Below are 27411 nucleotides of genomic sequence, written 5' to 3' on the forward strand. Positions count from 1 at the left end.
TTATTTCTAAAATGATTTTTTTCTTTCATTTTCTTAGTTTTTTATCTCCATTTTTCAAATCTTTTCTCCAGTCAGCTCATTTTTTTTTTCTTTTTTATTTAATTGAAGTATAGTTGATTTACAATGTGTCAATTTCTGGTATACAACAAAGTGATTCAGGTACATATATATATATTCAATCAATCAGCTCATTTATGACTTTAAAATTCCGATTTAGTCTATTCTTTATAACTTTTTTATTTCTTTTAGCTCATTTTTGAAGTATTATAGTTTTCATATGTGTTTTTTTTGAAGTATTATAGTTTTCATATTTGTTTTTCTGGCATAATTTTATTGTCTATACTAGGGATGTGATTCTGTTCCTTACTCTTTCTTTAAATAAAACATTCTTTTCTGTGGTTCACTATGAGTTTTAGTTTTCCTATACTCTTAGTAGATAGAACCGTTATAGCTCTTCTTGCTTCACAGTTCTAAAGAACCCACTTACATTGTTTTTATGAAGTGGTTTAAAAAAATGGACTTGACTTTTCCACTTCTAAGAGCTTAACTTTTTGGTCTCTGTCCCCAGCTCTTACCTGACTGAATCTTTCCTTTGCCCCAATTTACTCACCTTGGATTCATCCTTAGCAGTTTCTCCACAGTGTGGAGCTTTCGCTTAGTTTGTTAGTTCATAGGGATTAGGCCTCCCCAACCCCCAGAGCATCCCCGCACATTAGAAATACATGGGACAGAATCCCTCTACACTTCCCAGGGAAGTTGGAACCTGCAGAGTACTCTGCCAGCTTCTGTGGGTGTTCCAGAATGGGGATTTGGAGCTTTCCAGTGAGCACCTAGTGGCTGTTCTTCAAGCTCCTGGTAGTCTGTCCCCACTTCCTTCATACACAGAGTTCCTGGGGATACCTTATCACCTGGGTTGTTGTAGATGCTGTCTATGGGTTTTTGGTTCTGCTCTATTTGTCCGTTTTTATGGTTAGGATGAATTGGGGAGATTCAATGAATTACGCTCCCACCACCATCTTGCCAGAATATCTATGGGCTTTTTAACATGAAATTGATAACCTTTGGGTCTGCTAGCAAAATAGCAAAGTCTTAAAACATTAAATCACTAATAATAGCTGCCTTATTTAAAAGTAATTTTCTTTCAAAATATAAGAATGTGTGATAGAAAAGTCAGTGCTTCTAACTATCTGCAAACTGGCCACTTTATGGGCTACTTAAGCCATATTCTAAACTTGGTGTTACAAAATGTAATGGTTGAAATTATCTGAGGACCAGGAAGTCATCTCTGGGCTGTTGTTTCTGAGGAAAAGGTGTAAAGAGCCACCCACTTTTGCCATTATTTGTTTGGGTTGATATTCCTTGAGTTCTAAAGGAGACAATTCTATTTTATAGTTTTAAAAGGGTTAAACCACATTTGCACTTTTAATGCCATCTAATAAAGATAAAATCATTACTTAATTAGGTGCATTTTTCTCTTTCAGCTTTTCTCCCCCCAGTGAAGAATTGGCATATCTCTAATTATAGTCATTTGAAAAAAATGCTGCCAAGATTTGACATAATATTAATTTAGATTTCCAAAAATACAAAATTTCCTTCCTCCAATTTGAGTTTCCTCCAGTTGGCCATTGATTTAAATTACATGCTAAAAGGTGACAATTTAGAATTGGCCCCCTTTTCCTCCTGTATTTAGGGACAACCATTATTCTAAAGCCATTGAAAGAAGTAAAACTTACTCAGTGGGCATAGTAGAAACTTTTTTTTTTAATTCTGGAAAATAGAACAAGATCATTTTCAGACATTTCCTTCTGGTTTTCTATGAAGAGATTGAGAAGAAATCATTTCAAAATGGAGCTGGTCTTTAAGAATCCTTTGCAAAGGGTAGCAGGCTTAATGTACTGCTCTAAGTGAATGTCACCCAAGAAAAATTAAGGGAAAAGTCAATACTCATTAAGCAGATTGACCAGCCAAGTGTTTTGGTACATGTTGCAACAAATTTGAATAAACTAATTTTGTCCATTAGTGTGCTTTTAGACCAATATGATTGTTTTGGTCTAATTATTTTTTATTTTGTGTATTCAAATGTAGAATGGCTGCAGAATTAATGATTGCAGCAATTATCTGATTAGCAATTTAGAAAATTGGTGAGTGGTATCTGACTACTCACCAAGCAGTGCCTGGCATTTCATAGGACTTTGTGCAGGAGCACATACAGTCTAAGGAGAGGCTTGGGCTGTTGTCTGTCTTTGACCCACTGCAGGTGGGAGCCCTGAGGTCGTCACTGGTTAGCCTGGGCTGTGGATGTGGGCTCTTGCATGCCATACACCAGATTGAGGTCTGGTGTGCTGCAGAAGTTGTATTTGCCACCCTGTGTCACTCTTCCGGAGTCCTGTAGCTGTGACTGGTGAATTCTGCAATATTTCCCACTTCTAAAGCTTGGGGATTCGAGAAATCTGTGCCCGAGTAGCTGCCAAAGCTTGTCAGGGGGACCCAGCACGAGGCCGATTTCTAGGTGTAAAAGCCAGGCAGATTTGCTCACTAAAGAAAATCTGTTTTTTTTGCAGGTTTGCTTTGAATTCCAAGATACAGATCCAGATTAATGCTGGTTAAAAAGGATTTTTTTTTGTTGCACTAATGCCATAGGTTTCTCCTGGTAACTGACTGCCTTGTCGGGGAGGGGATGGTTGGTTCTCCAAGTATGGTCCTAGACCCGCAGTAGCAGCAGCATTACCTGGGGCTTTTCAGGGGTGTGCAGACTCCCTTCCCACCCCAGACCCACCAAATTTGGAAACTCTGGGGATAGGGCCCAGTGATCCCTTTTACCATGCTCTCCAGCTGTATCTGGTGTAGGCTAAAGTTTTAAAACCACCAATCCTGAGTATAAAAATGACTGAGCTTTGTTACAGTGTTGGGCTGAGATAGTTTAAAAAAATTAAAGCTAATGTAGCCTCTTGAATATTAGAACAGTGTGCAATTCTCTGTTCTCTTTCCGTTGCACTGAAAAGATAGATAGGTGTTTCAGTTGCTCCAAATAGGAAAGCAGACAGTTGCAGTTCTGCGGGACAATGCCCCTGGTAGAGGCTGCAAAGAAGTCGTTCGTGGGAGTGGGGGAATGGTGATAGAAAGGCCCCTCTGGATTGTATTTTAAAGGAATAAATGTGATTGTGTTCCTCTCTGATTCAAACCTTTCAGAGACTTCTCAGTATTCTTGGAGTAAAGTCTGTCCATGTGGATCCCATCTGAGACTTCCAGTGGCTCCACTTGATCTCCACTTTGCACACAGTACCTGCCGTGTCTTCTGTTCTCAGGGCTTGCTTCACTCCTTGAAGCTGTCCTTGCTCCTTGGAGCTCCCTGCCCCTCTGCCCCTGCCAGGGGCACCAGTTCTCCTTGCTTCCTGGTGCCCTTCAGACCCCCGCTGTCATGTTTCTTTTCTGACCCCCCAGGGTAGGTCAGGTCAGGGCACCTTGGTGGTGCATGTCTCCCCACTCTGCACACTGTAATTGTGTGATTGGACAATTACTGGTTGACTGGTGCAGCTAAATATAAATTCTGTGAGGGAGAGAGAGAGAGACCCTGCCTTTTTCAGTGCTGCGCAAGGGTCCAGCCTATAGCAAATATTCAAGAAAAGTTTTTGGATGAATGAATGAAAGGTAGGGAGAAGTAGTCCCATTTTTATTCCTAGGACATGTGGGGTGATTAATGTATGCAATTTTGATGGTGTGTCACCTAGTAAGTTTTATTTATAAGACCAGTTGCCACCATCATCTAATCCTACTGCTAGAAGGGGGATTCCCTTGGACAGGGGAGCAGAATCTCATGATTTCTAGTTTGGAATCTGGCTTATGGGACGCCCAAGAGAGGTTCTTGAGTATTATGCATTCAGGAATGTGGGAAAAGGGGGAACTCCTCTGATCATGGAGATATTCATAATACACAGGCCAGTAGCCCGAGTGGTAAAGGTGGCGCCTGGGGGGGTTTCAGGGAAATGACTGTTGTCCTCTGTTCCCTCAGGGCTTCCGGGAAGACCTGCTCACTCTGCTCACAGAGTTGATATTGGGGCACCATCTTTCTCCCCGCCCACTTTCAGATCTGTTTGATAGAATTCACACACACTCCTTTGCCTCATTTTGGTCAATTTGTCTTGGCCTAGATAAAGCTAGGATTTTTCATTCCTATTATAGAAGGTGACAATATGCAAGTTACCTCCCAGAGGTGATAGCTTCAAAGTGGGAGCATTTTGCCTCAAATCAGAAACTAAGTAAGCCTTGGTAACAATCAGTGGAAGGGTTGGCAATAGCATCTATGGATATAATTTATTAAAAATACACATATTTAGAGGAGGGCTCATTTGTTTTTTGGGAGGTGCTGCACAGGGGATCTTAGTTCCCTGACCAGGGATTGAACTGGGGCACCCTATAGTGGAAGCAGAGAGTCTTAACCACTGTACAGCCAGGGAAGTAACTTAAATCCTCGTTAAAGATGGTGGTTTCAAGATCTAGAGTGGCTTGTTGGCACTCTTACTTTTGATATAGGAAGCTGATAATCTGCTCTCTGTATTTGCCAGGGCAATGGCACCCCTCTCCAGTACTCTTGCCTGGAAAATCCCATGGACGGAGAAGCCTGGTAGGCTGCAGTCCATGGGGTCGCTAAGAGTCAGACACCACTGAGCGACTTAACCCACTTCACTTTTGTGTTTATTTTACATCTGGGGCTCAGCATACTCTCATACCCAATGTAAACTCCTGATAGAAAGAGTGAAGTGGAATAAACACAGTAAGTTTTGGAACAAACACCATAAACACTATTTCTCATTTGCAACCATTTATTGACCATAAGGTAGGTATAGGATTTAGAGATAATGTCTAAATCCTGATGTAGCTCACTACTGATTTATAGATGTCGGAACTCTGAAGCTTGGAGAGGTCAGATACCTTCCACAAGTTTCACATCACTCAACTTGGAATCTCTAAAACCCATACCTTTTCCATTTTATTCCTGTGGCCTCCCCTGCTCATCTAAGCTCAGAAAAGCAGAGTCATCTCCAGTCTCTGAGTTGGATTCTGGACTTTAAAATACTGTTGAATAAAGTTACAGAAGTTGCAAGATGAATGCAGAGAATTTCAGGATACCCTTCACCTAGATTCACATATTAACATTTCGCCACATTTACTTTGTCCATGTATATACATATTAGTTTTTTTGACTCTTTTGAGAGTTAAGTTGCTAATACGCCTCCCTGAAAACTCATCTGAGTCTCAGCCTTGGGCTTATGAGAATATGGAGGCCACCCAGGCTGAGTTCCTTTTCTGGCCCCAATCCATATGGTTCTACCCCCTCCACCACCCCCCCACCCGCCCCAAGCAGGGAGCCTCAGCTCACTCTTGCCCTCAGCATCAGTCCCAGTCCTTTAACCTAAAACCCATGCAACTGCCTTTTTGAAAATGGGCTCTCTTCAGCAAATAACCAACAAACCCTCTTCTATGGCACCTAGTATAGGCAAATAAAAAGGGGTTCCTCATGTTTCCACTTACTTTGTGAAAAAGGGGGAGAATGGGGTTTCATTCTACCTTGTTCAGGGCTGCAGATAAACTATTTGACCCCTTCCCTTTGACTTCTGTTTTCAAGAGAGTTGGGGCTTCCCTTGTGGCTCAGCTAGTAAGGAATCTGCTGGAAGTGCGGGAGACCTGGGTTCGATCCCTGGGTTGGGAAGATCCCCTGGAGAAGGGAACAGCTCCCCACTCCAGTATTGTGGCCTGGAGAACTCCATGGACTCTATAGTCCATGGGGTCGCAAAGAACTGGACACAACCAATGCTGGTTACCTTTTCTCTGGCAAGTGCTTCAGATAAAATTCCTTTTTTTTTTAAAAAAATCAATAATCTTGTTTTTATTTCCTCTGTTTTAAACCAGCTATAAGATGACATTTTGAAAGTGGAAACAAAAGGAAAAAGTTCTGTCCTCCTAGTGTTTGGGATAGAGGGGAAGGTGCAATTTCCCTTGTCTGACAGGTCTGTTAAAAGCAGAATTCGGAGTATAATCACTAATTAAATGTATTGATTTACCCATTATGGTGAAAATTAGCTTAAACATCTATTTAAGCCATGTATTATTCCAAGCATTTTTCTGAGCTAGAAAAGCAGAGAGAGCGCTTTCAAAAATATAGATCACATTTGAAGACAGAGTTTAAAAAGCGCCTCAGGAAAACAACCCAAATGTCAGGATAAATGGAGAAACGAAAATGTAATGCAATACGCACAGTGAAATATTATTCAGCCTTAAAAAAGAAATTCTGACACACACTAACAACGTAGGTGAACCTTGGAGACCCTATGCTGAGTTACGTGAGACACAGAAGGACAAGTATTGTATGGGTCCACTTATGTGTGATCCCTAGAGACAGCAAGTAACACAGTGGTCACCAGGGGCTGGGGTGTGGGAGTGATGGTATAATGGAGAGTTATTCCTGAATGGGTGCAGACTTTGACTTTGGAATGATGGAGAAGCTCTGGAAATGGGTAATGGTGGTGGTCACATGATATTGTAGATATATTTACTGCCATTCCATTGTTTAATTAAAAATGGTTAAAGTGATAGATTTTATGTTCCATATATTTTGCCAACAAAAAAATGTTCTAAATACCCCCATTGGCATATATTTACGTTATATATAACAGTCCTTTGTTTATTGGTAACAGTTTGATGTCATTAGAATGAGATGCTGTAGAATTAAAACTAGAACTTCTAAGTGTCACATTTTTATTTTGTATAAGCTTTCATTTGCTTTTAATTCTGCCTCATTTCCCCATTTGATCCTGGGAATTGGCATTTTGAGGAATTGTCAGTTTCCTGGTTGGCGGACAAGGTGTGGTGATTAGATTAGAACTCTGCCCACACTCACTCTCAACCGCACATGTCCAGGACAGCGCTGGCGTGAAGTCAGTTTCTGACAGGTCCTTCTGCAGGTCCCTTCAAGGGTCTGGCTATTCTGCCCTCTGTGAAGCGTGCAGCCAGGGGGGTCTATTTAGAAGTGAGATGCCTGCATGTTAGTTTTCCGTGGCCCTGGGTAGGTCTGGGGTGAAGCTGGCCTTTGACTGGCATGGCTGACTTCCCATGCCTTTCTTGCCCTGTTCCTTTTCACTTTGCCATTAAAAGAAGCGACATCTGTCAAAGCTCTTCTCAGGTTGGAGATGATGAGCAAAGTTATTAATTGTGTCTGCTAAGATATTTAATATTTGTTCTTTAAGTCAAGGAAGTTAACATTGAAAGAAATTAAGAGCTTCCCCACCTCCACCCCCCAACCACAGACTTCACAGATGGTAAGGGTTTTGTTCTGGTGTTTATTGATTTGAGTCCTGCTGCTGCTTATCTGGTGCTTCTTTCTGTAATTGCTTTCCAGAACTCAAAACATGGAAATCTACATATTTACAACAAGAGCTGCACTAGGCTGTTGGGGAAAACCCGCTGGAAATGAGGAAGTTCCTCTTTTCTGCTGCACGGGTGGATCCTGATACATCGTGCTTGTCAAGTCCAGACCTTATCTGACTCCCCCAAGACACACTTCATAATGGCCTTGCAGATCTTTGTCTAAGATCAAAAGGGGAAGTTCTGCTTCCTCAAACATCAGGTTGTATTTTTCTTAGGATAAATGAGTAGGAAATATATTAAGTAGCCTTGTGAAAGCCTTTGCTGTGGAGGATGTGGGTGTATCTAGAAGAGATTTTGCAGGATAATAAGATGAGAAGGATCCTCCTTTCATTGTCCAATGAATGACACATGCTTACTGTTCATTTTGTAAAATGTAAGACCTAGGGACTGAATTCCATGTTTAGGCCCTTTTTCTGTGTTCAAACAGTAGTTTAAAAACAAAGTAGGCAATTAATTATATTACTTATATAATAAGAGAATCGTTGCTGTTCATTATTGCCACAAATAGTTGAGTACTTTTTATGTCTAGCTACTGGATTTTTTTAATACTTTTTTAATCATGACTCTTTTAAGGCCTAAGTATTTGATTAGGTACATTCGATGCCCTCTTTTTAGTTTTTCAGAAGAGGAAACAGAGGCCTGTGGACTTGCTCAAGATTTAGAACCTAGAATTTCTCTATGTCCCCCACCATTACATTTTTTCTTCACTTCCTTCACTAACTGCTTCAGAGGAAAAATATCCAATTACACATTTCATCTAAAACATACAGATAATAAATATCTTAGCAGATACCAGCCAATTAATAACTTTGCTTGTTGCCTCCAACCTGAGAAAAGCTTTGACAGGTGTTGTATCTTTAAAAGGCATTTATTGAAAGCTCGAATCCTTGATGCTGAGTCCTCTTAGTATATTTCCTTACAGGTGTGCAGAACATCTAACTAACATCTTGATCTTGGCTGTGCTTTTCAAACATCAAAAACAGCCCAAGGATGTCTTCTCTTGCCACCAGATGGCACACTTGTGAGTGGAGAGCCGATGGAAGGAAGGAGTTGAGGGTTCAAGCACAGGGAGGCTCCCAGTTGGGGACTTGGTGGATCTGAGTGGGGACATGCTTTATAGCAGAGCACCAGGCCTGCGTGATTTGGCCCAGGATCATAATAACAGCCAGAAAAGCAGAAAATGGCAGTACTGCAGGAAAGGTGTGATCAACACAGGTGATTTATTAGTTCTGGGTTAGTCCATGTGGTTAAGGCGGAAAATAGAGGGGCTGACTCTGGCCCCAGGAGGAAACCACTCTCGGGAGCAGAGGCAGGAAGAGCCCAAACCACAGGTGAATCCATCCAGGCTGAAAGCCTGCAGAAGGGTGAGCCAGTGAAGGGGGTGGTGGGGATACAATCCTGCCTCCTGGAGAAGGGCACCCCCGTTCACAACGGGACATCCCTTCCTAGCATGAATGAATCACTCTTGCTCAGACGTCCATCAGAATGTGGGACCCACGTGTGGTCCCATGGCTCCTTTGTGCATGAATATTTTTCTGAAAAGAACAGGTCCAAAGAAAGAGGGGCTTAAAAATAATAGTGTTTTTACTCTGCCTCATGCAGCTCGTGGCCACATTCATCAGCCCTTGCGGTCAGGCAGTAGCTCCCTTGGTGCTTCCATCAGGTCTGCCGAGGGACCTTCTCTGCTATCTCTCCTCTTTGTCTCTTCTTCCCATTCCCTCTTCCTTTGCTGTTCACCCTGGCTGCCTGCTCCTGTGGATATTCATCCTCCCACCTTTTCACATGGGCCTCCTCTACTCACTGACTTCAGGAGTCCTCCCCCCTCAACTCCCCCACTCATCCCTCCCCTCCTGACCCTCCTTCCCTTGCCGTGCTTTCAGGGCTCCTCTTCTCCCATATCCTATGACTGCAGTACCATCAGAGATTCTGCAGGAATTGGCGTGGTATAGGGCTGGGAGGTTGGGGTGCTGGTGTGCAGTCAGGGGTGCAAATGAGTGGTGTAAGTTCTATGACTCATCCCTCCTCCCTACTGTCAGTGATCAGCTCTGTATTGAAGACTGAGACTGGTTCTCTGACCATTCCTGCTCCCCTCCCCCCCACGCCCCCGCCGCTGCCATCAAAATCTAGCATCCTTCTAGGAGTCTCTCCTCACCATCTAGCTTGGAGTTTCCTGCTTCTTTCTTACCAATCAAGTCTTCGTCATCTCTACCCTACTCCAGCCACCTTGGGCCTTGTCACTTTCTTCTTGGCCCCTCTGTTCTTTGTAGTCTCCACTACCTTCGTGGATGACTTCGTGGACACCCCTCATACCACCCTCTGACCACCCACTGGGTGCTGATGAGTATGTCTCCGGCCCTGATCTCCCCCACCACCCGCTCTGGGTTTGCGGGACCTTCTAGCGACCGCCTGCTGGTCCACATATCTCTAAATCAATTTTATCCCCCTCTAGTCTTTTGGCACCCTTTCTTATAGGTGTAAGCCGCAAACTGGGGTGTCTTCTCTCCTTCCTCTTACTTCCTCACTGCTCAGATCCAGCGCATCCCAAGGCCCCATGTTCACCAGTAAGCCCATCTCTCCTGTCCATCCCCACACCTGGCTTATGCTCTCATTAGCTCCTGTCTGGATCTAGTCTCCTGACTGTTCTTGTCTCTAGTCCTGTTTTGTCAGTACTGTCCTCCCCTGCTGCCAGAGGGGTGCCCCCAAAACATGCACCAGTAGCTCCCCATCAGGGCAGGCTCACTTCCTTAACACGACAGAGACCCTCCTGGGTCTCTGGCCTTAACACAGCCTGATGCTGCAGGGATTCTGAGTAACACATGACTTCTAAGCATGCACCTTACTGGTTCTGTGACATTTGCTCTTGTGGTCCCTGACCTGATAGACCACCTTCTCTGTCTGCATGCAGCCTGGCCAGGTGACACACATTCTTTAATCTGAGCTCTAGGAATCCTTTCTGACCCCTCTTCTTACCATCCCCGCCCCCATCGCCCTTTTTGCCTATGCTTGCTTCATTGTACTGTTATTATCTGTGTGAGTCCAGCTTCCCCACTGGGCTGCTGTCCCCTGCTCTGTATTCCTGGTCCTTGGCCCCACCCAGGCAAAATAGTAGAAGCTCAATTACCACTGCATCCGTGAACACACGTTTCAGAAGTGCTGGCTTTGTTTCTGAGCCCTTTCTCTGTGCGATTAATGACTAACACTCCAGGTTTTCTTTCTCTGCCCTTTGGTTTCTTTCTTTCAATTAATTCATAATCTTTAGACCAACATTGAAAGACACTTGAGTTGCTTTAAAAAAAAAAAAAAAAGCTGTGCTGCAGGAAATCTTTGTTATTTTGTGATTTTTAAACTGACTTTCAAATGGCTGATCATTTTACAATGGTCTATTGCTATTACTTGAAACCGTAAACCGTCTCGAACATGGAAACAGATTTTGTGTAATCCCTAAATATCCTGGACCTAAAGTAGTGCCAAGACCTAGCATGCAGAGAGAAAATTTCTTTTATTTTCAAAAGCTAAGTACAAATTTGCATTGTACCAAGGAAATGTTTTTTCAGTCCCCAAACATGGGAATATTACAGTGAGAGACTTAAAGGATGGTGAGGAAGTTGTGTCAGTTACTTTTTATTCATCTCAAGTCTAAAACCAAGTAGATTTAGGCAGTGAGTTCTACTCAGTTGAGTCCTTTAAATCTCTATGTTACAAAATTAAAGATAACTCTGAACTTTTCTCCTACCCGTGCCCAACCCCTCCCCCACCCCCCACCCCCACCCCGCCACAATCCATCAGAAACAGGACAATTATAAATTGGAATTCACATGATCCATTTAGGACTGTTCTCAGATTTACCTGTGGAGGTGCTCTTCAAGGTTGGAGATACTCAGGATTTGGGTGATGTGTTTGGAAGTGTGTAGTTGGGATGTAGTTCAGTTTCTTTGAAAGCTCATGTTTTTTCCCCCCTGAAAAGATGCATTTGATTTTTTTGTTGTTGTTTTACGGTATGTATTGTAATATAAAACAAACGTTGACAGTAACTTGTCACTGAGTGAAATTGACCTTCAAGAAGACTGTTAAGCAATCTTCTAGCTGAGAAAAGCACTGCTCTGTAAGGTGACGTCCTAAATTACCTTCCCCAATCCTGCACCTGTATGTACTCATTCCTTCACTGTGTACTTACTGAGCACTTTGTGTATTCCTGGTACCCCGTGAGGCTTTGAGGCTAGAGATGGGTGCAAACCTTGCTTTGGATTCTGAGAGCTCGCAGTTTAGTGGGTGGCATGGGGTCCTCATAGGATGAACTTTTCCTCAAACACACATACAGACACATACAAACACACAAAGTCTTCCTGGCTCAGCTCTCACAGCGCCTCTCCGTGGAGCTTTTCATGTTCATTTTGGGCAGAATGACAGCTGCCTCCTTTTAGTCTTGGGACCTGTTTGTCATCTTTCAGTATTTTTGCTTCATTTGCATTGAATTTGTCTCCTTTGCAAGACTGAGTTCCCCACCAGCATCTAGTTCACTACCATGGTAATAATCCTGCGATAGATCCATGTTGACACCAGTGACTTCTTAATGGTTCTGGTGGCATGGCTTCACCATTGTGGGATGGGGACCATGCTGGGGTCCTCCATGGCAAGGCTTCCTTCAGTTTGCGTGAGGATCCAGAGTGGATTCACACTCTCCCTGCCACTGGGCAAGAGCATTTTTAATGACTTGTGTTCACTGAGCTCATACCTCCCTCCCCCAGCTCTATTCTATTTCCAGTATGATCCACTTGTTTTTAAAGCCTCATGGGTCTTGTGGGCAATTACTACAATCCTTCCATCTTGATTTTTATCCAGTTTGCTCCTGTGGGAATATAAAAGTATGTCAGAAACAGTAGGATATACAAATCATTAGCTCTTTTATTATGAATTGTGGTTGAATAGTATGTGAACCAAAGAGTAGCTGAATTGCAGTAGAGCTTTGCACTTAGCTTTTACTTCCCCAAAACTAGAATAGCCTCTCTACGTGGGTCTTCTTCAGTGCCATTATTTTGCCTGGTTCCTTTTATTTGTGTCCAAAGAGGAGAAGGTTTTGTAATGACTTCCTTACTTTGAACTTAAGCTGTAAATCTGGTTTTTGCAGCTTTAGATATTTGTGAAGGATATTTTAGATATTTGTGAAGGAGGACAGGTGAGACTTGTTTGAATAAACAGTTGACATGGTCCAGCCACTACTGTAGATGCCTGGGGAGCCTCCTGTGCTCAAGCAAGTCACCCCTACTTATGTGGGTCATTAAGAGCCTTCTCTAGAAGTCCAGTGTGGACTCTCAATGAGTCTTTGAATCCAGAGATTACAGAAAATAGCAGGTCTACCTCGAATGGGCTTATTTTGCTTAAGAAAAGAAAAATTGATAGCTTTGTTCTTTTTGATGGAGAAGCAAAACCTTTCCTGAGTTTGGGTTGACTGATGGGCATTCTCAGACCGTTCTGAGCTGCTGTCCTCCACACCCACAATATAGAGTCTGCAATTTTTAATTTTAGCTTGGAATGCAGAATCCCCCCGTGTTTGCAAATTGAAGGCCCTCTCTCACTCTTCTAGTGTTTCACCCACATTTAACTTGAAGTACTTGTGGGTGTTTTTTTTTTTTTTTCCAATTGAGCCACCCTTGTAAGAGTGTTGCTTAGTTATCAGAGAATCGACAGCTTTCCCCCCACAACATACTCATATTTCATCAACTTTCATAACATGTGCTTAGATATAAGAGACATGGGTTCGATCCCTGGGTTGGGAAGATTCCCTGGAGGAGGGCATGGCTACCCACTCTAGTATTAGGCAGAGGGACCTGGTGGGTTATAGTCCATAGGGTCACACAGAGTCGGATACTACTGAACGACTTATCACACACACAATTTATATATAATATACTGTCAAGTCCAAATTCTATAAACAGGTTTGAAAATAAAACCAAAGGACTCAGCTGGTGTGAGGAGAGAAGGAAAAATGGATGGAAGAAGAATCTGGTAGCCTTGAGTATTCAAGTCTCTTGGGCAGTAGTCAGTGTGATTTAAAACTCTGGGTTATTCAGCCCGGAGAGTTAAAAGAGCTTCTTCTATGAATGCCTACTTTGTATAAGGTAGTAGAAAGCTAGGAAGAAAAGGTAGTGTTCATGCCCTTAAGCACAGCTGTGTGGAACGAATAAAAATAATAACAGTGATTAATTTTTAGTGATGTGGATTTAAGATAAATTTGGGGGGCTCACAGAGGCTGCTACTGAAGGTCTGAGTGGTCAGATAAGAAAGAGCCAAGGAGGCTGAGAAAGTTTGAGGCTTCACCTGGACCTTGATTTTAAATTAGATCAATTTTAATTATTATTGATTTATTGATTTTAAATCTAAGAATTACTGATTTTAAGTTTCTAAAAAATTGTGGCAAAATATCCATAATATAAAAAGTACCATTTAGGAGTGTCTAATTCAGTGCTATTAAAGTGTGTTTACAATGATGTACCACTGCCGCCATGTCCTAAAGAAAATCATCCCAAACAGACACTCTGTAGCCATTAAAAGAGTAACTCTCCAATCCTTCTTCTCTTTAGCCCTTGGCAACCTCTCTCCTATTTTCTGTCTCTATGAATTTGCCTATTACTCGTACCTCATATATGAGGAATCATACAATATTTAACCATTTGTGTCTGGCTCATTTCACTTAGCATAATGTTTTCAAAGTTCATGTTACAGCATGTCAGAATTTCATTCCTTTTTAACTCCTGTTTTGTGTATACACCACTTGCCTGTTCATCTGTTGATGGACAATTGGGTTATTTCCACCTTCTGGCTATTGTAAATACTGCAGCTATGAATGTTGGTGTACAGGTATCTGCATTCCTGCTTTCAGTTCTTTTGGGTATGGTTGAATTGAGTCTTGCATTGTTGACTATTCGTAAGTGCCCTTTTCCTCTCTTATTTATGCTTTTTGAGATCAGGGACTGTCTCCTAGGTCCAGCACTTAAGCAGGATAGCTGGAATGAATATTTTCTGAATAGATCCTGGAGTTCCTAGCCCCCAGCTATCATTCACTGTACTAGTTGGTCCTCAGAATGGTGGGTTTTGCCATCTGTCATATTTGGAGGACTCATTAATTAACATATTCAGGAAACAGAAAATAACTTAGTGTTTTTATTAGTCAAACATCATTAGGGAAGTACATTTCAAACACAAATGGTCCTGACATAGATAAAACTTCATTCAGCAAATGTTTGTTGAGAACTTGCTATATACAGATACATTTCAAAATGTATGATTCCAGAGCAGTTTCAAAGCTCAGTTGGACTAATTTATTGATATTGACTTTTAAATATAAAGGTGTGTGTGTGTGTGTATATATATATATATGTCTGTGTTTGTATGTGTATATGTGTGGGTGTGTGTATATATATACATATATATATTTAACATGAATCGCTAATCTTTGTGTTTGTGTGTGTGTGTGTGAGAGAGAGAACATTATAACAGCACTCAAGATAGTTTGGAGAAAAGAGAATAAATAATATCCACAGCCACGCTCTAGTATATGCTCAAGTTTGTGGGTCGAACTTACATCAAAAACCCTGAATGCTTCTGGTGGTGACTATTTTAAAATTTTATTTTTTTTTTAACTCTAAAGTGTAAGCTGCTGCTGCTGCTAAGTCGCTTCAGTCGTGTCCGACTCTATGTGACCCCATAGACGGCAGCCCACCAGGCTCCCCCATCCCTGGGATTCTCCAAGCAAGAACACTAGAGTGGGTTGCCATTTCCTTCTCCAATGCGTGAAAGTGAAATTGCTTAGTCCTGTCCAACTCATCGTGACCCCATGTACCGCAGCCTACCAGGCTCCTCCGTCCATGGGATTTTCCAGGCAAGAGTACTGGAGTGGGTTGCCATTGCCTTCTCCAAAAGTATAAGCTAGTGATCTCAAATTTGAAAGCTTTTCTTTTGGTGGTATCTATAGTAATTTTAATGGATGAATCAAGCCATTACTTTTTCTTAGTAGAGCAGCAGAATAGACATTGTCCTCCTTTGGAGAAGAGGTCAGTATATTTGACATTTGTTACTGGGGCTAGGTGTTTCGGAACCTGTCCTTCCACCAATCTTTTATATGGTCAGTGATTGAAGGGAATTTTTGTGTAACTGTGCTGGGGTGGAGAGGGAGTACGATTTATGATCCTTGTTCTGAGGGCCCTAATACCCCAGAGTGGGCAGAGGTAAGATCTAGATGTAGACCACTATTGTACATGAGAAGCCAAATGGGTGATGTAGCTGAAGATTTTGGAGAGTTTAGTGGGAACAGGTGATCGTGACCTGGAATAGTTAGAGAGCAAACAATATCCATGAAGACTGGGCTTTCTTCCTGATAAGGAGGCAAAATAATGGAGTAGTTATGTCCTGGGTGCATGGACAGAGAGGTGGGCGTAGCATGGAATGAAGAGCGTTCACAGGATCCTTAGGCTAAAAGGATTGGAGAGGCAGGTTGGGTCCAGAGGAAACAGCTAGAAATTAACACCATGAGAGTGCTCTGTAAGCTGTGCGTGATGTCAGCGTTAGCTGCTGCTTGCCTCTGTTCGGGTTTTTGAGGCTGGTGTTGGGGCTGTTGAAAAAGTGTTTTAGGCTGATGGGTCTCAGGGTTATGAGGCAGGATGATTTGGGGGTGGGGTGAGTGGAGGCTGGAGGCATGGAGATCTTTCAGGAAAGGATGTTCTTTCTGGACATTGTAAATGATGTCTGGGATCAGGGCAGCAGGAGTGGAGAGACGTACAGGGATGTGTGACAGAGGCTCTGGCGAATGACTGGTATGATTTATTGCCAAGGAGAGAGAAGTCAGGCAGAAATCTGGGAAATGATGGGCCCAGTTACTTCCATAGGAAATGTCAGGACTGATTGGAGGGAAGATGAGACTGTTTCTAGAGTAATCGTGTCTTGTACTTACTATGTGTTTTCTGCATGCCTGAGGACAGTTCTGAGTGCTTTCCATAATAGCTTTATAAATTAGGTGCTGTTACTGTCCCCACTTTCCAGATGAGGAAACCAAGCTAGAGATGCTTGGTAACTTTCTTAAGGATCACATGCTTGCATCCTGGCAGATGCAAATCTGGACAGTCATATCTCTAGATGTGATCATACTGAGGGAAGTAAGTTAGATGGATAAACAACAAGGTCCTACTGTATAGTGCAGGGAACTATATTCAGTATTCTGTGATAAACGATAATGGAAAAGTGTAAGAAAAAGAATATATATATATATAAAACCAAATCACTTTGTTTATAGTAGAAATTAACACATAATTGTAAATCAACTATACTTCAATTTAAAAAAATTAGAAACCTCAAAAAAAAAAAAGAAAAAGAGTCAAGTTCTTCTCTAGGATGCCTTACTGCTTTCACTATAATAACTAACTGAAGAAAGACTACTGCAGCATACTCCAGTATTCTTGCCTGGGAAATCCCATGGACAGAGGACCCTGGTGGTCATTTCCTTCTCCAGGACATCTTCCCAACCCAAGGACTGAACTTGCATCTCCTGCGTTGGCAGCTGTGTTCTTTACCCCTGAGCCACCATGGAAGCCCAGAATGAAATACGTTTGCAGTATAAATTCTTAAAATTTTTGGATTAAATTGAAAGTACTTCATTTTTAAATGAGATAAATACTTGAAAAACCAGCATCTTCACTTACCACTGTGCCCATTTTCATTATTTAACAGTCTGTATGACTAAAACTCACCCCAACTACTTCATTTCCATAGTCTGGTTCCACCATTTAGAGCTTCAGTCTGGGGACACACACAGTCTGGACCATAGCACTTCTCTTACTCTTGGTGCTCGGTAACATGTGATGACTAATTCACTTTATTGTTGAATCTTCCATGACTCAAAGCTGCCCAGAATCTTCTGATCTGGGGTGTACTTTGCGTGACATCATGGGGCTATAATTGATGGCATGGTTGGAAGGCACCCAGATGAAATACTTGTCTGGATAACTAAACTGAGACTGGTGACTTATACACCCCTTCAGGGGACAACTTCAGCCCTTCTGTAGAGCACTTTTGGGCCATCCCTCTCTGTGGATTCTGTTCCTGCTATCCTCAGATGTCAGCATACCTCCTATTTTTTTTTTCTATAAACTTGTAACCTTTTAACTGCTACTAAAGTGTTAACTACAGATCTATTTCTGTGCTTTCTCCTGCCATAGTTCTCCAGGAAGAGGTCTACACTTGCAGGCTTAACCTTGAAGCCAACAGAAATTCCCACTCAACTGAAATTGGATTTCCTGTGGTGTCTTCCTAACCAGATCTGGGGACCTGTGTTCGCTCCCTTTGATCTTGCTCAGCATCTGCCCTGGGACCCATCCACCTTCTCTTGGAAACCTTTTGATGTGTTGCCTCCCTTGTCTTTTTTAGCCTCTCCCCTTCCTTTCTGATGGTCCCATTAAAAAAAAAAAAATCTGTCTTGGCTCTTTGCTACCCACTCTTAGCTGGAAGAACTCTGCGACCAGTACTCATTGTGTCCCTCTTTTTCTACATAACCGTTTCCTTGGATTATTTGATCCTGTCTTATAACTTCACAGGTACGGCTCTTACCCCACCATCTGACTTTCACATCATCAGGTGAGAAGTCCACCTGCTGGCCAGGTGCAGCACCTGGGAGCAGGTGTCCCGCTTCTCCCATCTCTGCCCCTTTCTCACCTTATCTCCATCCCTGCCCTGAACGTGTGCAGAGGCTCCTGCTGTGGCTTCCTCTGGCCGCCCCTGCCGCCCACCCGCTGCTTCCTCCACTGGCTTGGACGGCTTTTGCTGCTCCTTCAGAACCCACGTCAGTTCTTGTCTCTGATGTTGTATGTGTGGAGGGGGGCTTGTGCCTCCCCAAGGCACATGAACCATCCCCCCATGATCCTGCAGAAGTGGCTGAAAGCCCCCCAGGGAGCTCTGTTATCCTGGTGCCCTCGCCCCCCTCGCCCGGATTGTACATGAGTCAACCTTCCGTGTTTTTCATGGCGCCGTCACCACTAGTGTGCTCTTTCTCTGGCCGCCTCACATCGTCTTCTTTTGTCTTAAATCCTTAACTGAGTTCTGTGGCTTCTGCTGACCTGAGGGCCAGAACTTCTCACTGATCTCCTTGAATCTAGTTGACCTCGGGTATCTCACTGTGCACGAGTGTCTCTGGTGCCTGTCTGTGGTATCTGTCTGTCTGCTCTTCCTCCTCTTCTGATACTGTGGAAATCCAGTGCACTTCTTTCTCTGTAGCCTGAAGCTGTCTTGAATCTATGTTTCATTATTCTGACATTGAACACTGTGTACTTTAAGCTCTGGAGTGTAAGGACTGTGTGTCCCCTCCACGTGGATTTTCTCCCAGCATCTAACACAGTGCTTGCTTTTGCAGCTCGTAAGTAATGAGCAGATACTTACCTTCATGCAACGGATGCGTGTATGCGTTGTATGCACAAATGAATAAATGGCTGCTGTGATTTTCTAAGGTTCCAGTTTCATATTCAGAGTCTAGTTTTGTATCTTTAGTCTGACCCTCTCCCAGCTGAGCTATTCAGGCACTCCTTTTAGTTTTTGTATCTTTAGTTTGCTATGTAGCAAATTTCTGTAGGCATTAGGTTGATCAGGCTGCAACCCAACGTCTGCTATGAAATCTCATGATCTGATCATTAAAATAAGATTTTCATTTGCAACCCAACGTCTGCTATGAAATCTCATGATCTGATCATTAAAATAAGATTTTCATTTTCTGCCTTATCATTTGAAACACAAAGATCTTTTTTTTTTTAAATGACCATCACCGAATAAAGAGAATTGCATAGAAATAACTGAATTCACAAAGCTGTAAGAAAAGCCAGGCTAAAATGATCATGTATATTTTGCCTAAAGAGTGATGGGCCGGTAGTTTTTTTGTTGTGTTTAATCGTGTGAGGTTTTGTTTTTGTTGTTTCTAGACTGGGTGTCAGCATGTCAGTGTCATCACAGTGGCCCATACTCAGAGTGGAAACTTGACCCTGTTATGTTTAACCCAGAGAATACCATGGCATCCAGCAAGTCTTGGCTTGCATACCAAGGGTGACCCTCAGGGTTAATTGAGAGTTGCCGAAAATAACTTAATTTTCTAGATGAACTTTAGAAACTTTAAACAGAACTCTCTCACCATAAATAGCTGGGCAGCTTTGTCCTATTTTTATTGTCAAGTACACAGAAGATGGAAATCAATATTGGAAAAAATGCTTTATTTCGCCCAAGAAAAAGATCATGTTCAACACGATTTTCGTTTTTCTTGGCAGGCTCTTCTCAACCATCTGTGAGTCCAGGGGAACTGTCTCTACCATCTATCCATCCAGCAAAATCAGAGTTAATTGTCAGTGTTGGCGACGAGATTAGGCTGTTATGCACTGATCCAGGATTTGTCAAGTGGACTTTTGAGATCCTGGGTCAATTGAGTGAGAAGACAAACCCGGAATGGATCACCGAGAAAGCAGAGGCCACAAATACAGGCAATTACACATGCACCAATAAAGGCGGCTTGAGCAGTTCCATTTATGTGTTTGTTAGAGGTAAATGCTCAGCTTTCTTTGATGCTATGCTTAGAGAACTTTATATCCTGTCCTTAATTAAGGATGACATATAGATAGCTGAGTCATGGATAAAATATGGCTGGGTCTAGAAAGCATAAAACACAATTTTCTTGGTTAGTTTTCCCGCATCTTCTGATACACAGTGGCTTCGGGTCTGACTGCAGCTGAAGGTCTTGTAAGGCTGTGATGCTCTTCCTAATGAGGTTACAATATGGTTTAGCCCATTTGTCCTGGTGGTGTCAGTAAACTCTGAGAATAAATTAGGCCCTTTGGGAAGACGGCATTTTAATGCCTTGAGATCCCAGATATTCCCACTTAGTAAAAACACTTCGGGGAACTAAAGGCCTCTAAAGGCCCCAAACAGACCAAAGCTTCAAATGAATTGACCCACTTTTAGAGAGTAAATTCCAGAAACAATTCAGTTGGTTAAGCACCCTCTGTCCTTCCTGAATTCTTAATAGTAGTCAGTTCATTCATTTAAAAAATTGTGACCCTTGAGAAATAAAAGGAAAATGTGATGGTTGGATTTCTATACCTCATTTCCTGTAATGAATGCCGTGATTCATCTGTGTTTGTGCTTTTAATAACCTTGTCAGAAGGAGGTTTCCTGGTGGGGCCAGGGCAAGGGGTAGGGGAGGGGTCTTTTTGTTGGTGTAAAAACTAGAATACTTAAAGCTTAAGAGACATACCAAGGTTATAGGAGGAGAAATAGTTTCAGTTCTTGTCCTGGGTTTGCAACCTCATCTGTGATATTGTGGAAGAAGATCCAATAAATTTGTCCTAGATTGTGAATCTGAGTAACCTCTGGAGTCACGGTTCCTCACAGCAACACTTGGATAAGATCACCTGCTCTGTCTTCCTTATATAATTGTTTTCAGGGAGACAGAATTAATGCACATTCTAGCTCTATGGAAGGTTAGTAAAATTGACTCTCCTGTTCGCTATAAAGAAGGTTGCCATGAAACTGAAACTGCCTCTCCTTAGTTTATCTTTTAGTCTTTCCTGGGCGGATAGCTGAAAAGAAATACATGTTCACAAGCCACAGCTAGCCTCTGGGTATGTTTCCATAATTGTTGAGCCACCCGTGTTCTGTTCTTTGACATTCAAGAAGGTACTCCGTAATTTCCAGGTGGTAATGAAGTGTCATTCTGCTTATTAATAGGATGGGTAGACGTCTGAATAAATAGGGAAACTGCTGCATTAGCCAAATCAGTCTCACAGAGCGCTCAGGTTTTCTTTATAGGGGAAGTCATCCTCAATAACTTAGAGCTATATTTAATTATTACCAGTTTAAGATGTTTAGATGCCTATATAGTTTGTCTTATGGTAGTGAAGGAAATCGGGGCATTAGCTCAAGTGACTGAGGAAGAATAAGTGGGAAAATAACCAACTATAGCCTCAAACCATATTTTAGCCATTATGAGATAATTTATTTGCAGAATAAATTAGTTAGGCTGGGAGGTGCATAATTCATTTAAGAAAACTCTTTGAAAATTGGTCAAAATTATATGATAAGTGGATTTCAATTATGTCATTGGTTTATGTGGAGCACTCAATTTGCATGTGGAAAGGACATTTAAAAAACATTTTGGGGACTTCCCTGGTGATCCAGTGGTTAATATTCCACACTTCCACTGTAGGGGGCACGGGTTTGATCCCAGGTTGGAGAACTAAGATCCCGCATGCTGCACAGTCTGGCCAAAAGATGAAAAAACGTTTTAAGTGTAATCTGTTGGCTCAACCATGCGTCTGTATGATCATTACACAGTTTAGAGGTGGCAGCATATTGTGTGTACAGAATGAGGTTTGTATAGAGGTCCCAGTCGGCCTAAGGCTTTCCCAGTCCATGCCAGGTATCCCAGCTAATTACTAATTGTACCTCTTTCACGTCCAAGTGTCCTGGTTTGGACAGTCATGTATTTGCCACAGCATTGCTGAACCTCGTAAGCTTCCTTTGTGCGTATCAATTTATTTGATTGCCAGAAATTCTATTTATACGTATCTTTCAAGGAATATGAATAGAGCACGGACCACATGTTATTTGTACTCTGTGGCCCCCTGATAGTTTTCTAGATTCTTTTCAGAACCTGGAGGGTCCTGGAGACTGTGAACTCCGGAAAGAAGGTCACTCGGGTTAGTGGAGAACACTTTACCCCACACTACTAGATGTCATCAGGCCGACTATTCTTGGCCTATGTTCTTTGCAGTGTTATCCATTTTAGAAAAAAAGCAAATATTATATAAATATTACAAATATTTATATTCATAAATATAATAAAACATTTATATGTATAAATATTTATATTTATAATTTAAAAATAAAATTTAAAATAAAAATAAAAAATTTATAATATTTATATTTATAAATATTATAGTAAAATATTCCCAGAGTTTTAAGAGCTCAGATTGTGGTATCATTCAGACCTGGGTTTGAGTTCTTTCTAGTCATTTCTGGGCCGCATCACTTAAGGAGAGTTGCTAGTTTTGAGACTTCGGTTTATCTGTAAATGGTGATAATGATAGCGCCCATCACATTATAGGTGTTTTGAGGATTAAATGAGAAAGGTAAATGTGTAATGGTCCAATCTTAGTGACTGACATATGGTTTAAGTGTTACCTTTTCCTTATTAGTATAGTTCAGATAAATTCTACTTTCATTTGCAAAGAATAAAGTCAGCAGCCATTTGGGCTACTGGGGATTTTTGCTGTGTGAGAGCTTTGTTTTTGTTTTTGTTTTTGTTTTTAATTTTTTGGCTGAGCCACTCAGCATGCGGAATCTTAATTCCCTAAAATGGCACCCCACTCCAGTACTCTTGCCTGGAAAATCCCATGGACGGAGGAGCCTGGTAGGCTGCAGTACATGGGGTCACTAAGAGTCGGGCATGACTGAGCGACTTCCCTTTCACTTTTCACTTTCATGCATTGGAGAAGGAAATGGCAACCCACTCCAGTGTTCTTGCCTGGAGAATCCCAGGGACGGGGGAGCCTGGTGGGCTGCCGTCTATGGGGTCGCACAGAGTCGGACACGACTGAAGTGACTTAGCAGCAGCAGCAACCAGGGATCAAACCTGTGCCCCCTGCAGTGGAAGCATTTGACCACAGGATTACAAGGGAAGTCCCCGAAAGCAACATCTTAGATCTTTATAAAATGTTTTTATTGTCATTTTATATACGTGCTGTTTGAAATACTGATTATCGGTTATGCCGTAGACCCTGAGAAGCTTTTCCTGATTGACCTTCCCTTGTACGGGAAAGAAGAAAACGACACGCTGGTTCGCTGTCCCCTGACAGACCCGGAAGTGACCAATTACTCTCTCACGGGGTGTGAGGGGAAACCTCTCCCCAAGGATTTGACATTTGTGGCCGACCCCAAGGCAGGCATCACAATCAGAAATGTGAAGCGCGAGTACCATCGGCTCTGTCTGCACTGCTCAGCGAATCAGAAGGGCAAGTCCATGCTGTCGAAGAAATTCACCCTGAAAGTGCGGGCAGGTACAGGCCCCTGTTTGCTTTCTGCTAGGTGTCGGAACATCCATTGATTTAAAAGACTTCTCACTGGTCCATCTTAGTATGTTGGTCACTCAGGCGGCTGCTCTGATCGGTTCTCCCAGCCTCAAAGTAATGCCAGCTGCTTGTAAATTCTTTATTTCACATTTCTCATACTGTATGACTGGCCCAAGACCTGCCTCCAGCTGGGTGGGTCTACCAGGGAAGAGCAATTAGATGGTCCTGGGGACAGTCATTAAACCTACTGACATGAGGACATCCCAAAGTTTCGTAAATTCACAGTGTTCCTTTCAAGGAAAACTTATTGGGAAGCCTTACACTGTTTGAAAAGATTAGCATACAGATTATTCACTCCTTGATTTACTGTTGATCTGTGAATTGACTTCCTCCTTAAATATTTAATTTTAATGCCTTCTTAGACTGTTCACAATCTGAGAAGGAAAGTACCAGCTGACAATGGACCTTGTTATGAATTCGACATGAGGTAGAATATTTTGGTAGCTGGAGGATACCTAGAATTTTGTATTTCAGAGAACAACTAACTCAATACCAGAGGGCATTTAGCTATTGAGTAGTTATCGTTAAGGCTTTTGAAAAGGGTTCTCTTTGGAGTTAAGGAAAGTTTGATTGTTTAAGACCTGTCATTTTAAGAAATAATCAAAATATTAATTTTACAGTACATGGGAAAGTTGCCTGTTTGGTTAAAAGGATGTAATTAGTTGTTGGTCACCTCCTCATGAAACCATCACGTGAAGTAAAGATAAAGACAGCTTTACTATGCTAGGGTTTCTACCTAGCTTTGTTCAGGATTATTATCATCTCAAAGTAGACATTCTCTTTTTCACTCTATATTAATTTACTTGAGGGACACACAGTTTAATTCCTGATTTCTTCAAGTACACAAGTAAAACAGATAGGTTAGTGCCATACTTTATATTTTACTTAAAAGACCACAGAGTGAGCTGGGCATGGCTTAGGAAAAATGGTAAGTTAAAATGTTAAGTTACAGGCAACCAGTTGTTTGAGGGCCACTTTTCATTTTATTCTAGCCATCAAAGCTGTGCCAGTTGTGTCTGTATCCAAAACCAGCTATCTTCTCAGGGAGGGAGAGGAATTTGCAGTGACGTGCTTGATTAAAGACGTGTCTAGTTCCGTGGACTCTATGTGGATAAAGGAAAACAGCCAGGTGAGTGGATTATCTTCTCCGTTTTCCTCAGTGTATCATGCTGTGAGGGAGGTTTGAAGGCTTTTCTTTAAAGAAGTGTTATTTTTTTAAAAATGTATTTTATCGACGTCTAGTTGATTTACCATGTTGTGTTAATTTCTGCTGTACGGCACAGTGATTCAGTAGTACATATGTATGCATTCTTTTTCAAATTCTGAGAGAGTCTATTAATCATCCTGAGTATGGCTCAGCTGGTGTGTCTGTTAGAGGTGGACCTGTCGAGTGTGTGGAGATGCGTATTTCCCCATTTCATAGCACCATATGCAGACATGTACATTCATTATGAGTAACAAACAAATGTCATTTTATAAATTTATTTTGAGAAAATTGAAAATTGCAGACTTATTACTCTATACTGTTTCTCTGAATGACTTTAGTGGGGAAAATTTTTTAAAAAATTAACAGTTCAGTGAATAGCTACCTTGATTTTTATAAAGTTATTATGGAAACTACTCAGGCCAGATTATTTAAAATACTGTGAAAAGTTGCCATTTTCCCCTTCCATATTAAGAAACATGATCTTAGATATTAACCAGGAAGCCCTTCCCTCCCCCATGAAAAGGCCTGTCCATTTGAGAAATGGATTTCTTTGTATATGGGTCTGATTTCCTCCTTTGAGACTGCTTACCTGAGATCAGGTTGCTAATGGTTTTCTATTTGTTTTAGTTGCTATTAATAAAATGGTTATCTTCAATATGAAGCATTTGGACATGTTTAGGTTATCATTCATTTGACAAATGCATATTGAATGTCTACTATTTGTCAGATACTGTGTTAGGCATATCTTAATAAATTTTGGCTAGTTATATTTGAAGGGTTTTTTCCCTCTGAATTCACTCACATTAATAGCAAGGACTTTGAAATGTCCAGTTTCCCTAGTATTTTGCTTTTAAGATTCCCATTGGCTGATTTTTCAATAATATCTGTTTGTATAATCTTGGCCATCTAGTTAATTTGCTATCGTAGTTTTTCTTCAGTACACACGTATGTATTACATTGGAAGGAAGAAAATACTGTCTTTTTTTCTTCCTCTTCCTCTTCTTCCTCCTCATGCTCTGAATTGGCAATTTTATGCCTGTTTAGAGAATCCTATGCTAAATAAGTAACCGTGGCAATTAGCATAATGCAAAGCATTATGATGGTGTTCCTGCAGACCTGTGATGGATGATACCTTGCTAAGTGAAGTCTGCCATTGACTAGGAGAATGGAACCAATGTCTCCAAGAAAGAAGTCCTAGTTTTCATATCATATAACCTAATAAAAACAATAGCTTACATATGGATTTTTGACTAACCCTATAGAACACAATCCCATATTAATTGCCTTTCTATGATCCTTGATTTCAGATGAGAGAACAGTTTAGACTGTGTGTGTAGCTGAGCCTCTGTATAACTTGAAAATTAGCCTTTCTGAGATGAGAAATAAATTGCCCCAGGCAGTTTTGTTCTGAACCATTTTTTCCCAGGAGCCCTGCTTGCCATTCCCAATTAATCCACTGGTGCTGGTAGATAAGGCTGCAGTGTTGGGAGCTCTTTGGGGAAATCCCAGTGCGTACCTCCAAGGGTTAAGGAAAACCAAATCACGTGCAAACACTATGTAACGTGTGACTTGCAGATGGGGCTCATGGCTGAATGCCAGAGTTCATCCATGAATCTTTTGCTGACATCCTTTGGCTTAATTTGGAATACTTAGTGCTATTATAGCACTATCAAATTATTTTTAAAATCTATAGAATTTGATTTGAATCATTTGGGATATGTTTAACTCACAGTGAAATTTAGGGTGAACTGAGTGTTGGAGAGAGCTTTTGCAATTGTTTATTTTAAAATGTAAGAGGATCTTGGAGTTTATTCAATACTGTAAATCTTGGTTAGCTTTGCTAAGGCTTATAAACTCTCATATTTTTACTGCTTTTAATCATGATCTCTGATAGTATCCTAAATTATGGCCTCCAGGTTTGGATGTTGATATTGTATCAATTACTGACAAACTATTCCTTCCAGCACCAGTGTATTCATTGTCCTGTTTAGCTCCCTAACAATGGATTCCTGGGCTCTTGTAGAAACTAGAGTGAAGATTCGGTAAATGTAGAATATAGTATGTGACCTGTCCATCGTCTCTCTGCCTTTACAGAGGAGAAGTCTGTAACATGATGGACTAGGAGAGGCCAGAGAAAAATGTCATTTCCCCTTTGTCTCTTCTTAACAATTGCTGTTAGGCAGCAAAAATGTCAGATTTCTGCCAATTATTAGGAGACTCTTAGAAGGGAGTATCTTCAAATCAACACAGTGCTCCCAGACTAGAAAGGCCTTTAAAGACTTTTATTCTCTTATTCATTTTTGGAAATAAAATTTGAGACCATAGTGGCATCCTTGACTTGGCCAAGATCTCACAGTTAGTTAACCAAGCAGGTTTCTCTTCTTTTTATTTCAAAACATTTAGCTTTGGCAGTCAGCTTTTATGTGTGCTTATTTTAGTGTAAAAAAAATTTCTAAAAATATAATAACATGAGAAAAAAGAGAAATAGCTATAATTCTGCCACTGTACATTAGCAGCACTGTGCAATAAAAATAGAATGTGAGCCTCCAATGTAATTTAAAATTTTCTAGTAGGCACATGACACTAAAACAAAGTAAAATCAATTTTTAATGTATTTAGTCCAATGTATCCAAAATA

The 27411-nt window shown here is 41.4% G+C and overlaps 1 protein-coding gene across 2 annotated transcripts in view; it reads left to right on the forward strand.

Annotated features, from left to right (window-relative positions):
* The window catches only part of KIT (KIT proto-oncogene, receptor tyrosine kinase), an 82212-nt gene that overhangs the window by 15506 nt on the left and 39295 nt on the right, over window positions 1-27411 (forward strand). For both annotated transcript variants that reach the window (XM_040238228.1, XM_040238229.1), the window contains exons 2-4: window positions 19713-19982; window positions 23214-23495; window positions 24560-24696. In XM_040238228.1, the coding sequence (XP_040094162.1) occupies window positions 19713-19982; window positions 23214-23495; window positions 24560-24696 (689 nt within the window). The remainder of the gene's footprint in view (window positions 1-19712; window positions 19983-23213; window positions 23496-24559; window positions 24697-27411) is intronic.

The sequence above is a fragment of the Oryx dammah genome, unplaced genomic scaffold, assembly GCF_014754425.2.
Source record: "Oryx dammah isolate SB20612 unplaced genomic scaffold, SCBI_Odam_1.1 HiC_scaffold_3, whole genome shotgun sequence".
In the NCBI taxonomy this organism is placed as follows: domain Eukaryota; kingdom Metazoa; phylum Chordata; class Mammalia; order Artiodactyla; family Bovidae; genus Oryx; species Oryx dammah.